The following is a 15,531-nucleotide window of genomic DNA, read 5'->3' as shown; positions in this document are numbered from 1 at the left end:
GGAGAGCTAACATTATTACTATGCATGTAAATATCTCATGGCTCAAAGTGGAGATGAGATTGGCTTCATCACTACTCATTTTTGTAAAAGGTGTTGACATGCTGAAAGCACCAAGTTGTCTGTTTAAACTACTAGCACACAGCTCAGACACCCATGCATAACCCACAAGACATGCCACCAAAGGTCTCTTCACAATCCCCAAGTCAAGAACAGACTATGGGAGTTGCACAGTACTACATCGAGCCATGACGACATGGAACTCTATTCCACATCAGGTAACTCATACAAGCAGTAAAATCAGATTTGAAAAAACAGATGAAAATAAACCTTATAGAACAGCGGGGACTGTGAAGAGACACACACACAGGTACAGACACATATACACTCTACACACACGTAGACATGGATGTTGTATTGTAAATATGTGATAGTGGAGTAGTGGCCTGAGGGAACACATTAAATGTATTGGGTAAAGTGTTATGAAATGTAATGTAATGTAATATTTAAACTGTATATAACTGCCTTAATTTTGCTTGACCACAGCTTCTAATAGGGATCCTTAATAAATACAAATACAAAGTTAAAAAATAATATCCCTCTACCCATTTCTCTGTCCATGAGAGGTGTACAGGTAAACCAGTACCACTAGGTGGTGACATCGGTACATCATTGCAATAGAGGGACTTGTGACCAAATTGTATGCATAACTAATAGCCTCAAATCCAAACTTGAGTAACCTTCTGTTTCACTATTGTTTCACTTATGCAGATTTCAGGCAAAACAATTGATGCCTTTTAGCTATTATTCATTTCACAAAGGCCAACCAAGGAAGCTTCTCCAACTTTTTTCTATTTTCTTTCTCTCTTCTCTCTACACAGCTATGCCTCAATTTCATCCAAACGTGTAGGCTACACGTTTATTACTGTTTAAAATAAGTCAAACCAAGTGATATCTAGAAAACAACTGCCCACACACAACAGAGTCATTCCTCCAAATCAGATTAATAAATGAGGATCTAGAGAATAAACCATATTGTTTGAATAGTAGGCCTTAAGTATGTTTAAATGTTTGTAATGGATGCTGCATTTTCAAAGTCCCCATTTCACAGATTTCTCAAATGTTGTATTTAAAATGTACGCTAATGCCCTCATGATTATTTATCAAATGTATCCTGTAACAATTCTGTAACAATATGTTCATATTAGTATGAACATGTTAGATAGTCGATCACATTGGCTATTAATTCACTAAATCATTTAAATTAACACAATATAGAGTACAATTCATATGTTTGTTGCGAAGATCGGCAAGAAAGCGCACAACATTCAGATGAGCTATTTTATTGTAATATCTCTAGCATGAAGAGATGTTCGTTTTCAAACGCAATGTTTCTAAATTTGTCGATGTTAACCCTCCTGCTGGGTTCCGGTCGAATTGGACCGATTTACGATGTTTCTCTCTGAAAAATGTAGTTAATTTAATCTGATTGTCACAAGGTTCCATGACTTTGTCCACACAGGGCATCTGATCACACAAAATACATTTAGATGATTTTCATTTCATTTGGAGTGTTTTATGTAACTTTTACACCTGTGGTGTTCCCGGTCAAAAATGACCAGTCATTAGAAGTGAATGGGTGAGACTACAATTAGTGTATAAAATTGAGTTCAGGCACATGCCCATTAATCAGATGTACACACTTCCATCTCCCAGACCCTCACATGCATGTGTGTTTGAGCACACACACACACACACACACACACACACACACACACACACACACACACACACACACACACACCTCACTCCCCTTCTTGGCTTCCATAACAACCTCCACGGGAACCTTTCCCCAATAGAATATTTTCCCCACGGGAACCACTCCTGTTGGCATTCTCACAAACAGTCGCAACATTGTTTCAGTAATATATAGAACTTTTCTCGCAGCTCTGGTATATAAAAGTTTTTTTGAGGCCTTTGCTCACAATTCATTCTGTGGCAGCACAATGACCAAACGATATACTGTATGTGAGGCTCTTGAACATATCTTTCATCATGTCACTGGTGAGGAGGAGAGAGCCATTGTTACATTTTGACACAAAGTAGTCTGTGATAAATAGCACAATATATTTCATCTGAGTATTTGTTATAGTCAAAATAACCCATACATTATGCTATCGTTACTCAAAACGAGTTGTATGAGCTCAGGTCAATGAGGCCTACAGGCCATAAATAGCAAATAGATGTTCAAAACCTGTAATGTTTACAATAACTTAAGTTGATCAAAAGATCTAACACAGCATGAGGTGATAATATATGTGTTATTATGGATTTATAATCAGCTATAATGGGGCGATCATTTTGGACTGGAAACACAGAACATGAAACGAACACAACAGGAGGGTTAAATTAGTACTAGGTTTCAGTTGTATGTAGTATGGAGAAGGTGAGCTGCCTGTGATCGTAATTTTAGCTATGCTTTTTTTTAAGACATCAGATTTTAGGGATGTGGATTTGCTTGGCTCTCGTGTTTTCCCCGATTCACCATTCACCAGGGTTCCTATTCTCATTGTTGCAATGTAACTTTACCTTTGATTACATTTCTAATTGAAATGACCATCTAATATTCATGTTTCGCAAGGCTACTGATTGATAACTAAATCAAACATTACATTTGTACAGTATATGCTGAATAATACATTATAGGTATTAATATGTTTGTAATTATTTGTAAACAGTGCATTCATTGAATTAAAATAGTATGCTATAACAATAACAACAGTTATATTAAGGTTTGCAATAACAAAAACAACATACCAAAACACCTGATTGTCATAAAGTGGTCAAATTGTCTCAAACGCAATCTTGGGAAATAATTCCCTTGCTGTATACATTTATCTTTGAATAAAAACTAACCCAAACAGTTTTAAAATATATATATTTATTGGCTTGCTGTAGCCTACAGCGAAATCTTTAAAAAACAACAACTCTGGGGTCTAGATGTAAGTGCAAATAGCTAAAGATAACCCGGGGTGAATGTGCATGTATTTTTAAGTAAACACATTTAATGTGGTTGGATATGACATTTTATCCATGTCGATAACTGGTACTCACACACTAACCTACAATATTGAATGATACAATAACTTCTGAATAGATCATGGCATGGACGAGCTGTCTGAGCCGTGATTGACAACGTGTTGGGCAATGGCAATGCATGCATTTTTTCCATTTTTACTTCATGCACTCAGTCGTTTTTACTTTTTCCGGAATGGTTTCGTGACACAGACCTTCTCAGAGACAAATAGAGTTATGTATATATAGCCTACATTCCCCTAATTCGTCTTAGATATTTGTACCGGACTTGGCAAGGGACAAATGGTATAAGCGTATAGCTTGTATATAGGGTAGTTCATGTGAGCTTCATCCAAGATGGCAATGGTCTTATTGCGTTTATTTCACATGATGCATGGCTTGACATCCTGACAGACGCTCTGGTGATGGTGATGTAGCTGGTGATAGTATGATCCACTGGCAGTCGCCGGGTGAAACGAAGAAATTCCGTTAAAGTTTAAAAAAAAATCTTTCCTGTCACACACTGGCGATGAAGGGCTTGAGTATCGAGATAATCCCACTGCAAACAGATGGAAGAGACGTGACAGTCAAACACAAACCTTGTAAATACTACAACAACTTATTCTAATACACATAATGACTGCAATCCATGGCGTGTGTTTCGGCCTATAGGTGCCAATATTTGGACGTTGTATTTATCTAAATGGAATATACTCCAATTATTTTTATAAAATGGTAGGCTTGAATTTTTCCTTAAACATGCAGATCATTTAGAGCATACATGATCACGAAAAACAAACGAATTTATGAAACATTACTTTTACAATGTGAAAATAGTAGACCTATTTGTAAATTTAAGGTTGGCATTTCAGAATGTTGTGAGTGTCGTTCTATTTTCATTACATTTGAAATATATACCATAATTACTTTGCTTTCTATTTAGTCCTGAATTTGCCTTATATTTATTACGTACACGACAGAATTGGGATAATGCTGCTTTAGCCTAATATCTGTCAAATCTATAACTATTTCAGAAACAGCAGTGGTGTTTCTGTTGGACCTATTTATTTAATTCAGTAATATTACCGTTATACCATTTATGTGTTGTTCAATACGTGTAAACCTTTTGGAGACCATTGCTTAAAGATCACATGTTCACAATGGTCACAATAAACCATTTTTATAGATAGGTAAAACTGTATTCAGTGTTGACATAGATATATTGTTGTATATTAATTTACACATAATTGGGTGTTGTCATATTATTGTCGTGTCACATATTGTGGTTTGGAACATTTTCAATAAGGACTTGAAAATAAAATCTAGGCTACGTGTTCAACTTGATTGGGAATGATTCTGTTAATCTTGGCAATAGCATTTGCTTTAATGTTGTTAGAAATATGACTTTATTGTTTCTATTTTTCGTCATATTTTCATAGTTCTGTAATAGTATTTTGGTCATAAGTGGACAAGCAGAGTAATGTCCGTGTTGCCTAACTAGGCCAGATGTCTACTCTGATTCGCAATTTGCAATTGCCCATCTCGACTACTTACAAATGAAATAGCTCATATAAATACGAACTATTTAATGCAAACTATCCATCGGAGTGGACGATTGGTTGTATACGAGTTGTATATTTTATAATTGGCCATATATTGCACCAATTAAAGATTGTGTTCGCCTATATTGACAGGAAAGTAAAGCCTACCTGAAATGTCAGATGAGTCCCTTCCGTTGTGATGGAGATAGCTTTGCTCCAGAGAGTATGGGGACATGCTGGAGTGCAAGGCGGAGGATGTGGGACTGTTTGAGGCCAGGGATTGCTGCTTGATATATGGAGACATACCAGGTGATGCCCAGTGTGAGGGGGCACTGGGGTAGGGAGAAGCACTGGCGTAGGGAGAATGACAGTCCAAAGTGCCCACTGCCATCGCAGCCGGGGAGGTGTGCAAAGGGCTACTACTGCTGTCCGGGCAGTAGTCTCCATTAGACGCCCCCTGACAAGCCGCCATGTAGGTGGACCCGGGGCTTGGTGACATATGAGGGACATGATGCCCTCCACCCAGCCCGTCGTAGCTCCCTGGCACCGTGTTCCCCATCACGTCCAGGTTGTAACCGTTGGCATGACATGCCAAGGACGCGGAGGGGTTCTGGAAATCAAAGTTTTGGGGAAGTATCGACGCTCCAAAACCGATGCCATTCATCATTCGATACATTGGTTTCAGAGCTTGGCATTTCCTACGGAATCCGCGAGGTCTGCGACGGAAGGATCCCTCCTCGAACATAAACTCGCTGCCCGGGTCTATAGTCCAGTAGTGGCCCTTCCCTGGTCTGCCGAGGCCCTTAGGCAGTTTGATGAAGCACTCGTTTAAAGACAGGTTGTGCCTCACTGAGTTTTTCCAGCCCTGGTAAGACCCCATAAAGAACGGGAAACGGGCCTGAAGGAACTGATATATTTCTGCCAGAGTAAGCGTCTTTGTCGGGGAGCTTTGGATAGCCATCACAATAAGGGCGATGTATGAATAGGGCGGTTTCTCAGGTCGCCTCAAGCCAGAGTTGCCCTTTTTCCCTTTGGTTGATGCATTTGTTGAGCTCTCCGCCACTGGCTGTGCGCTCATCGGTGTGGCGTGCATCACTCCGGCTGCTGGGCTGCATCTCAGAGGATGAGACGGCACCAGATGTTGCTGTGAGCTCTCAGTAGTCATGTTTGCGTCCACTTTAGAGACACAGAAGGACAAGTGTAGGCTATGACCAATGCCTTGCTCGACTTTTGTTCCACTGAGCTGAAATGTCTAATACTACCCTGAAATGTCCAAGAAGTAGGCTACACCAAATCCTCCTCAGTCAGCTACTTCAGACGTTCTAAAAAATATGTTTCCAAATGGATAATCGAAGAAGTTAGTGTCCAGTGGCGATTCACTGCACGTGTATTGCTGTTTTAATCAGGAAAAGCAGCTGTGTATCGGTGTGGCCGCTGCTCCAAATCCGTCTCACTGTGTCCATCTCTGGAAATAACCCTTTAAGAGGGGAAACATAAAAGCTCTTCGACTTTCCTGCGCATATCCCACTCGGCCAAACAAAACTCGACCACCTAACAATTCTTCAATCTCTCTCTGCCCTATAGATCCCGGTTAAATCCCTCTAAGAAATCGCTAGGATCTCCAGATCCAACCCCTGCCAGATCTGGCCTCCGTCCAGACATAATTCTAACAAGAGCCACACATAACACAGCGCAGAGCAGAGGACTAACAGAGACCTCCTCCCACCCGCTCCTCACAACTCTAATACACGCAATTACACCATTTATCAAACTTATTTAGACACTGCAGTCAACACTGCAACAGCCAAAGGATGAAGGCAATGGCTCCAAATGAACTATGACACCGCTTGCTTATATACCAGAGAGACAGAAACACAGTATAGCCCTATTCTATTTTGTAGAATTCTAGTTTAGTTGTACAATATGTATATATTACATTGTACAATATATATACTGTGATAGTATTCTAATTAATTATTGTGTTCATTCATGATGCTCTCTGTTGTCCTTATTCAAAATAGGTAGCGCTTGAATGATAGCACATATTGGACCTATGACGTACTTGAAGATGGAAAAAAAAAACAAGAAGAGTAGATAACTACAGATAATAGTATTTTGCTGAACAGTCAGAGCTTCTTCGAGCTTGCGGTTTTGTCTAGCAAAGGTAATAATAGTCCTTAGTTGTCGTGTTAATTTGTTGGGGGATGTTCAGGATAGGACTTTGCCATGAGTGGAAGCATGCTTTTTCCATCAGGCGCTGCCAGTATACCACACACATCGCGCGAGTGTCAGTTTACGGGCTCGAGCCCGGATCATATCCCCCGAGAGCTGAATTAATTGCACAGATCCAAATGAGGTCTTGGAGATAGATGTAAATGTTTCCATATTTATAGTACCCTAATGATGATGATTATGGTGTTATTTTGTTGTTATTGGTCTGTCGTTTTGAGTTTACAATTATTTAGAAGCTAAACAAATGAGTCTAGGCCTTATAATGTAAAAGAAGAAACCATGCATGCATGCCGATTGTGCCCATATGCTGGGGAACATTGTACCATGCGTAATGCATACACAATGCTTGTAAAGAGATTATGTTTGGGGAAACAAAAGAAGGTCAAACGAAAACTGGTAGGAAGTGTCGCCTCTCCCAATTAATGTGATCAGGATAAGTTCAAATTCAATTCAAGTCAGTTCAGGCAATCCAAATAAAAAATAATCGAGGAAACATGGATAGACACCTTTGGCTGTACATGCAATATAATTTAACCAAATATGCATTTATATTCCTATAAGGCAATACAGGAAAATAACAAAAATGATAAATTCAAAGATTTAATGACGACATTCAAGCTATTTGGAGACGCGGTGTTAGCAATTTGTCCTATCCGTTGAATGTGTAATAACAGTAAGGTATTTTAAGCCAATAGCTTTGATGCAACAGTTAGAAATGACAAGCTCAAACTCCTAACCAAACAAGGATGTGGAGATAAGATCATTTTTCATTATAAAAACAAAGGTAGAGAACATAATCTCCTCAGAATTTCCGGCAATAATAACCCCGCTGCGTTCAGGATGCACAGCTGGTTCAAGGAACTTTTTTGTCTCAGTCACAGAAGAATACTTGGAAGGTTTTGAAAATGTAACGCACAGAATGAGAGATACTGCCATATCGTCTTGGTAAAAATCTAACAAAAAATCGATGTGGACTGAAATCCACTTAAAGTCTACATCGTGATTCTCTCTCACCCTGCTCATGTGTCTCTATTTGAGGCGTCGGCTATTTGTAACTTCAGACCGCATATATATTTATATACTGAATGTCTGTATCCACTCACACACAGCAAGCTTCTCGGACACAGAAAAATACTTTTGGCGTATTTCTGCCCCAATACAGGAACCAATTAATAATGACATTTGTGCCACATTAATAATGATAAACATAATGTATATAAAGAACATCATAGCTGAATGTATTATTATTGTTGTAGTTGTTATTATTATTACTAGTAGTAATAGTATGCCAACTTATTTTTGCAAATAACGATAGTTATTAATGATTCTTGTAACGCAGTAGGCCTAAATATGAAGTGGCCTACTGTGATATTGGTAACAATGTTAGGTTAAATCTCCAATAATATATATGAAACATTTGAAGGGATATAACTCATGTTATTGGATCATTGGTCCCGCTTTAGATGACCTGCAGCTTATAAAGGCTTCATAAAGCCTTCATAAAGACTTCATAAACACTACATAAATGTGTTGCAAATCATATATAACCTTATTTCATGCTCTATAAAGGGTTCATAAATGTGACATAACTGTGTGACATAACCAGCAAAGTCAAATGTGACATAACCCACTATGTCAAATAGGACATAAACCTGTGCTTTATAAAGGGTGGCATAAGCAACGCTTAATAAAGACTCTAGAAATCATATTAACCTTGTCAAGCATCTTGGTAGAGCATTGCAACGCCAAGATAGTGTGTTCAATTCCCGGGACCACCAATATGTAAAAATGTATGCACGCATTACTGTAAGTTGCTTTGGATAATGTGTCTGCTAAATGGCATATATATTACTCTAAAACATTTATAGTTTGGCCCAACCTCTTTCCGTCTTGGTACCTGACCTTAACTTTCCCCATAATGCTGTGCTGCAGGATGACACGCTCGAAAGTGCAGTCTTGCATAGCAAAAAACAACAACTTAGTAGTGCATTTTAAATCAGTTTTTCTCTTTTGCCTAATTCATACATTTTTTTTCCGCAGATTTGATTATCTTGGATTTGTTTTCCAGGTTTCGGATTTACCCAATTTTTTTCTGGCTTTCTCACACTTTTTTTAATAGAGAAACCACAAAATTAGATTTTCTGTGTTCACAACAATGCTTAATTAAAATGCAACCATGGACCCCTTAAGAGGTCCGGGAAAAATCTTAGAAACGTACATTTTTTGAGTGTAGTTTCCCTTTAATTCCCATTTAAAGCATGCAGTTGTTTGGTTCGCTGGTGTTTCTGCAGTGCAGTAAGCCCCCATGTGATGGTATTCGCAAATCAAATTCCCACTTGTGGTGCCACTGGACAGCAAAACATGTGTAAGTTAAGCGTTATCTATTGTAATTTAAATTAGTTTGTAGTAGTTAAGCAATGAGTTATATTACATAGCTACCTCAATCGTTATTTAAAATAATTTTGGGGACTTCACAGCAATTGCTAGCCAGCTAAGTTACATAGCTAGCTAACTATACCAACACAAAATGTAGCCAACTAACAGGCTCAACTAAATACAAATCCCCCAATAAACATCAATGTCTCATAGTCATGTCATGAGATTTGTAAATTTAAGAGGAATCTAATAAAACGAATCAAAATGAGTTTCTCATCTCCCCATTTAGAGTATTTCTGGTTCAGCACAGAAATGTCCTTAACCAGATGGTGTGGCAAAGGTATTTTCTAACAGACCTGCTAACTTTCTTTGTGGTTACTTTTAAGGTTGGAACCAACATGCTACTGCATGCTACTGTCTACCTCCAGCAGGCAGAGACAAGAACCATCTGTCCACCAGCTCAGGGACAAGCTATTCTATTCGTAGCCCTGTGTAATGTTCAATGTAATTGCATTGCTGGACTTTTTTAGACTTAAAGTATTTGTATTGTTTTAAAAATGTAAAAAGAAAAGGAAATGTATGCTTTAAAGATGTCTTTAATATTTATTTGTTTTAGCTGTTAGTATCTGTTAGTATGTGTTATGAATGACTGACTTTAAAGTAAGTTCAGTGCCATGTGATATAGAGTCCTTATGGATGTGTTATGATTGACCGTAGGAGTCTCACTTTAAAGTATTACAGGACACTACATACATTGTCAATAAATATATTATACATCTATGGTTCTCATGATCTACAGGTTCCTGTACGGTGTGAGAGGTATTTAGATGGGTTGATGGACCAGCAAAGCCTGAGTTTAAGTGTGTATGTGTGTCAGAGCCAAGATTATTTGGAGTAGTCCTACCTGAGACTACCGCAACAGGCATTCCTCTTCTGTTCCCATAATGGAGACTAGGGCTTGAATACAACCTGTTACAAAGGTGGCATCATTTTGTGGCTGATCTTTCAGCGGGGGAGTGGGTGAAGTCAGTGGCGGAGTGGGTGAATATGTCAAAGACCTGATTGGGCCCAGCACCTGCACAGTATGGTTCGTTATATTGTTGTGTGCTTGTTTGTGTACTGAGGAACATGTATCTTGGTTCCAGAATAAAGACACTTTCAAGTTCCTTATGTTGAATTTCCTTTTGTAGACTACAGTACATTTAACGCTATTGCTCACACATCATATATAAGCCTGGGATATCAACCATTTAAACCTGGACCTTAGTGGGAGTGACTATATAATTCAACGGGAACGACCTTACTGAGTCAAGTATTTGTCATCAGGCTATGTTCTTTGATAGCAAAAACATTACACCTGGTCGTCACTAGTTAACCCAGCCACAAAGTCAGAATTGTGGCTCAACTCTGCCCATTTCCACAATTTAACCACACTGCTAAACTTATGCCTAACCTAACCTGAAATTAAGACCAATAAACTCATTTTTGTCCTCATACATTTGTACAATTAAGCCCATTTGACATGTGGCTGTGCTATCTAGTGGAAACCATTCCCCCTGGCCTCAAGGGTGAGAAAAAACAACAGGCCCTACCTTCCAGCTAGCTAATTAGCAAAGGACATAGCTAGCTATTTATTAATGGCTTTACCGAGAAGAAGAAAGACTACACCCTTACAGCCTATGGTCAATGTGTGTCGCGCGTGTGAGGAAAACCATCCCAATAAGAGTTACCAAACATCTCTTTATTGCCAAGACGTCGGGCCGATAGGACAGAAGTGCAAACCACACGTGGCGGAAGGTGTTGTAGGAGATGATTGGTTGGTAGATTATACAAACGAGTAATGCTTTTCAAGTTTGATGGTTTGGTCTACCAGCCCTTCCGCGCTTTTGAGAGGAAGGGTCTGGGAATGAGATTAGGTGTAATGTGATTATGACTTCAAATTAGAGAGTGTCTGCCATCTTTTAGCACAATATGTCACAATTTATAAAGCAGGTGTTTAAATCATTTTTGACATAGTGGGTTATTTCACATTTGACATTGGTGATTATGTCACACAGTTATGCGATATTTAGGAACCCTTTATAAAGCACGACAGAAGGTTATAGATTGTTTGTAACACATTTATGTAGTGCTTATGAAGGCATTGCGAAGGTTTTATGAAGCCTTTATACGCTGAACGTCCTTTTTAAGCGGGACCGGATCATGTTTAGTGATTTATTAAAGTTAGATGTGATATATAGCCTACTATTAGCCTACCATTAGCCTTTCGCAACCCTTTTCGATATCTTCAGGTCCTCCTTCCTTGTACTTCCGTCCGTCCTTATTTCCCTTCTCTGGCCTTCCTACCCTGGTTTCCCTTTGAATGTGTTTATGCTATTTCATACAGCGATAGTCTAGGCGAGACGACAATAGCCTATACTGTAAGAATATTTACAACATTATCAACGTGTTTCATTCAGCACATTCATTGTTTGAGTGCTGACAATGATAGGGATACGTTTTGAATGACAGCTTTCAGTCAACGAAGCCTTACGAATTAGACATCATGTCCCAATCAATTTCAATTTGACAGCGAGCGAATAAAATTAGCCTAATAATATGTCGCCTTGATAGAAATGGTAAAGCAGTGTTTTGAAAAGGGTTGGATATTAGACCAAGTCGATTAGGCTATTTTTACATTTATTTTTAAATGCACCTGCAGGCCTACAACATACACCTGTCAGTGGTTTTGACGGTATATTGGGATTTAGTCATTCATAATTAATCTCTCAAAGGTTCCCTTCATTTTGCCGTTTTGAATATCATTTTTCTTGAAAACAACTTGTAGGGCAGATATCTTGTATATCTTTTTTTTTTCTTCACAATCTATGCGCTATGGATTCAATAAGATAATAAAGATAGAAACACATCACATTTCAACGTTAAAGTTACTCTTTATTACAAATATTAATCGTGTTTTTTAAAATAAAAACATACAAACAGCTCGACTAGCACAAATGACATGCCAAATGTTATAAATAGCATGTTCTGAAGGTCAACTGATTGTCGAAAGTAACAACTTTTCAACAAACCAAACGACATAAATAGCCTATAATCTATACATCATAAACTGTACACTGTATAGCACAAAAAAAGCCCTTGATTTAAAGGGAAATTACCACAGAACCTTAAAGGAATGACATAAAGCCTACTCCTCCCCACACTAAATGTCCATACTAAAATGTCCTGATGAAATAATACGACGCCCTGTGTAGGTAACTGGTTGTCCACATTTAAGGTAATGCAATAAAATGCATGGTCCATTACGACAACAAACGTTCTATTTCTAATAGGTGGTAAGCGTCAGTTTTTTAAGTAGTTGGCGTTGGTACTGTAGAGATTATCTGGTAAACTGATTATGCCTTTGAATAATATTCTGCGGGGTAACTGTCTTTGCGATTGTCCCTCTCTGAATAAAATCCACCACCGTATGCCCTCAGCACATGCGCAGCGTATGAGTCCACATGGAACATCGACTGGGCGTGATGTGGCAAGGCGACAGGTGATCCTCTCATAATGTGTGCCATCATCTGAGTGTAACCGGGCCACGGTAATGCAGCAACGGTGGGAGAATCCTCTGCCCACTCCTGTCTCTTGAACGGTTTGCTGAGGATACTGTCTATAGCGAAGGAACTGGAGAACTTGGCACTGCTGGGTCCGGTTTTAGTGGCTGGGGGTGTGGATGTGATGGTGACTTGCGCGTTCTCGTCGGCAGCATGGTCGGAGACGTTTTGCTCTTTGCCTGTCTTTTTATTGATGCGCTTTCTCCTGCGTCGGAACACTCCGTCAGCGAAGGTGTACTCGCTGTGAGGATTCAGCATCCAGTAGTTGTCTTTTCCCCAGGGTCTGGACGGGTCCCGGAGGACCTTTAGAAAACAGTCGTTAAGTGACAAGTTGTGACGCACCGAATTTCTCCAACCAGTGTAGCTGCCCCGGAAAAATGGAAACTTTTTCATCAGATAGTCATTGATCTCTGCCAGAGTCAGACGACCAGATGTTGAGTCACGGATAGCCATGGCAATCAGTGCGATGTAAGAGTACGGAGGTTTTGGTCTCCGTATGTACGGTTTGCCAATGCCTATGCCGTCTACGCCGGGTGTGACAGGTGGCGGGCTGTGCGCCACGCAGTCCCCATCCGAACCCAACTCTTCCTCACCGGAGAGAGGCGAGCGGACGCTGCCCTCGGCATCGCTGCACAGCTCCTGCAAAGATTTCACCTCGTTGTGGTGGTTTCCACAGAATACTTCAAGTTTCATGTTGTCTATTATTATTTATCCTATAGCCTACTGCTAGTTTTCTATCCAAATTGTATCCGAATCTCAAGTAAAAACAGGCACGTCCTCAGATGAAGTCTTGTCTTGTGCGTAAATGTGTCAAAACGCAGAGCGCTTTCAGTCAAAATATCCTAGAAGTACCCGATGAAGTCACCGTCCTCATACCTTTGGGTTCACTAGCTCGTCTCACCTCCTGTCTGTCTGGTGACCTGTTTATAGCACAGGCTCACCTCAGTACCAACCCAACTAGGCGGGGCTAGATGATGATTATGGATATTTTGGAACAAATGAAATATCATGCACTCTCAATGTTTATGACACATCGTAAATCATCATATCTATTTTTATGTAAGTGTTTGTTTGGAAATACGATGAATAGCCCTTTCACCCTCCTGTTTTCAGCATAACAAGACAAGTATAGGCTACCTTTCATGTGTAACTCGATCAGGCTGTGAAAGTAGACACCTCTGGAGTATTTCACCTGAGACAACAGGTGGCGTTATTTTCCTTTCCATCCGTTCTGTCTAGAAGGATACCATCATTATGGAGAGTTATACCTGATCTATTATCGTTTTGTTTGAATACTTCAAATGTTTCAGTTTGGCCATCATTTGTCTGCAGATGCACTTAATAATGCCCTATTTGATGCAAGCAGCCTCCACTGATTTTTTTATTTTTATATAAAGATGCTATACAGTGCTTGAATTACTTTGAATATTATTTTCCCACAGTTTCTCTACTCTTTGCCTGCTCTGCATCTAGGAAAGAAAGCATTTCATCAAATAAATAAGAGCTATCTCAGCTGTCAATCATGGGGACATCCCAGAAGCACACTCATAGTCAAGTCATTCTCTGTAAAGTCAGCAGTAGGTTAATGTTACTGTAAAAGGCTGAAAACTTAAAATGCCATTATAAATAGTTAACATTCAGTTGTCCTATGCTGGTGTGTGGTAATTCCATACTTATTAAACTATGGTTAATGTAGAGAGGACATCACAAGCAGTGTTGGGGATACTACTCTGAAAAGATAGTTTACCAAGCTACCAATTACTTCACACCAAATGAAGTTAAGCTACACAAAAGTTACCCCTACGAAAACTGTAGTTTACTCAACTAAAGTTACTTTGAAAAAGTAGTTCACTACATCCAAACTACTGCGTTAAAAATGATCATACAGTATGTAAATCAGAAATGTCACAGACTACAAAAATTGCAAGAACCGATATCTTTGTGGTCATATGTTAACAGAATGTGTAACTTAGCCTATTAAACACAAAAGCAATGTGTCAAGTGAAAATTAGGCAACCATATTTAATCACATTTTTGCAAAAAAAGTAGTGTTGTTCCAGTAGTTAGCTACACTGCTACATGGAAAAAAAGTAATCAACTACTGAAAAAACTACCTCAATTTGAATTTAGTTGAACTACCACTAAGCTACTGCAAAATGTAGTTTTATTACTCGTTGAACTACATGTTCAACACTGATCACAAGGCAGGTATTAAGGGCGGGCGGGGCTAATGGTTAACTCTTAGTGAGTCTTAAGTTGTTTTGTCTTGAAGAACATTCACACTTGTGGATTTCAGTGTGAAGAAGACAAAATAAAAACAAATAGTTTTAAAGTGCAAAGTGATACTTTCATGTGTTCTCATGATCACACATCAAAACACTTTTTTTGATAGAGCTGAAAGCATGTTCATGCCAACTCCAGCACCCACGTAGAGACCGATGTTGTTGTGTGAGCCTTTCTTTCCTAAACAGCAGCAGCTAGACAATTTACCTGTGTATACTTGTTCCCCCTTGTTGCTGTGGTACTGAATGTTGGTCTCTTTTGATTAATTACTTATTTTGATTAATTAATTTATCTTGAACCTTTTCTTGCAGTGGGCTAAATCAGGGTCACACAGAGTGTTTCTTGGTAGTCTTAAACAAATCTACTTTGAATCAAAAGTATACACCTCACACACATGATTATGGTCTTAACAAAAAGAAGACACC

At 39.1% G+C, this 15,531-nt stretch overlaps 2 protein-coding genes across 2 annotated transcripts; both read right to left on the bottom strand.

The window, feature by feature from the left end:
- Positions 1-2,917: 2,917 nt before the first annotated feature.
- LOC115113969 (forkhead box protein F2-like) lies at positions 2,918-6,303 on the bottom strand. The gene is made up of 2 exons (XM_029641902.1): positions 4,782-6,303; positions 2,918-3,631 (listed from the first exon to the last, which is right to left on the bottom strand). The coding sequence occupies exons 1-2, from the start codon at positions 5,776-5,778 to the stop codon at positions 3,456-3,458; spliced, it is 1,173 nt and encodes a 390-aa protein (XP_029497762.1). The 5' UTR covers positions 5,779-6,303; the 3' UTR covers positions 2,918-3,455.
- A 5,826-nt stretch (positions 6,304-12,129) lies between these two features.
- LOC115113967 (forkhead box protein Q1-like) lies at positions 12,130-13,741 on the bottom strand. The gene has a single exon (XM_029641901.1). The coding sequence runs from the start codon at positions 13,514-13,516 to the stop codon at positions 12,617-12,619; it is 900 nt and encodes a 299-aa protein (XP_029497761.1). The 5' UTR covers positions 13,517-13,741; the 3' UTR covers positions 12,130-12,616.
- Positions 13,742-15,531: the final 1,790 nt, after the last annotated feature.

The sequence above is a fragment of the Oncorhynchus nerka genome, linkage group LG9b (assembly GCF_034236695.1).
Source record: "Oncorhynchus nerka isolate Pitt River linkage group LG9b, Oner_Uvic_2.0, whole genome shotgun sequence".
Taxonomy (NCBI): domain Eukaryota; kingdom Metazoa; phylum Chordata; class Actinopteri; order Salmoniformes; family Salmonidae; genus Oncorhynchus; species Oncorhynchus nerka.
The sequence above is the reverse complement of the archived record's forward strand: the minus strand, read 5'-3'. Positions and strand labels throughout refer to the sequence as shown.

Excerpts from the sequence above, each read along its gene's own strand:
- LOC115113969 (XM_029641902.1), bottom strand. The coding sequence starts at position 5,778 with ATGACTACTGAGAGCTCACAGCAACATCTGGTGCCGTCTCATCCTCTG. Across the intron at positions 3,632-4,781 it reads GGACTCATCTGACATTTCAG|TGGGATTATCTCGATACTCA; the intron begins GTAGGCTTTACT and ends ATCTGTTTGCAG.
- LOC115113967 (XM_029641901.1), bottom strand. The coding sequence starts at position 13,516 with ATGAAACTTGAAGTATTCTGTGGAAACCACCACAACGAGGTGAAATCT.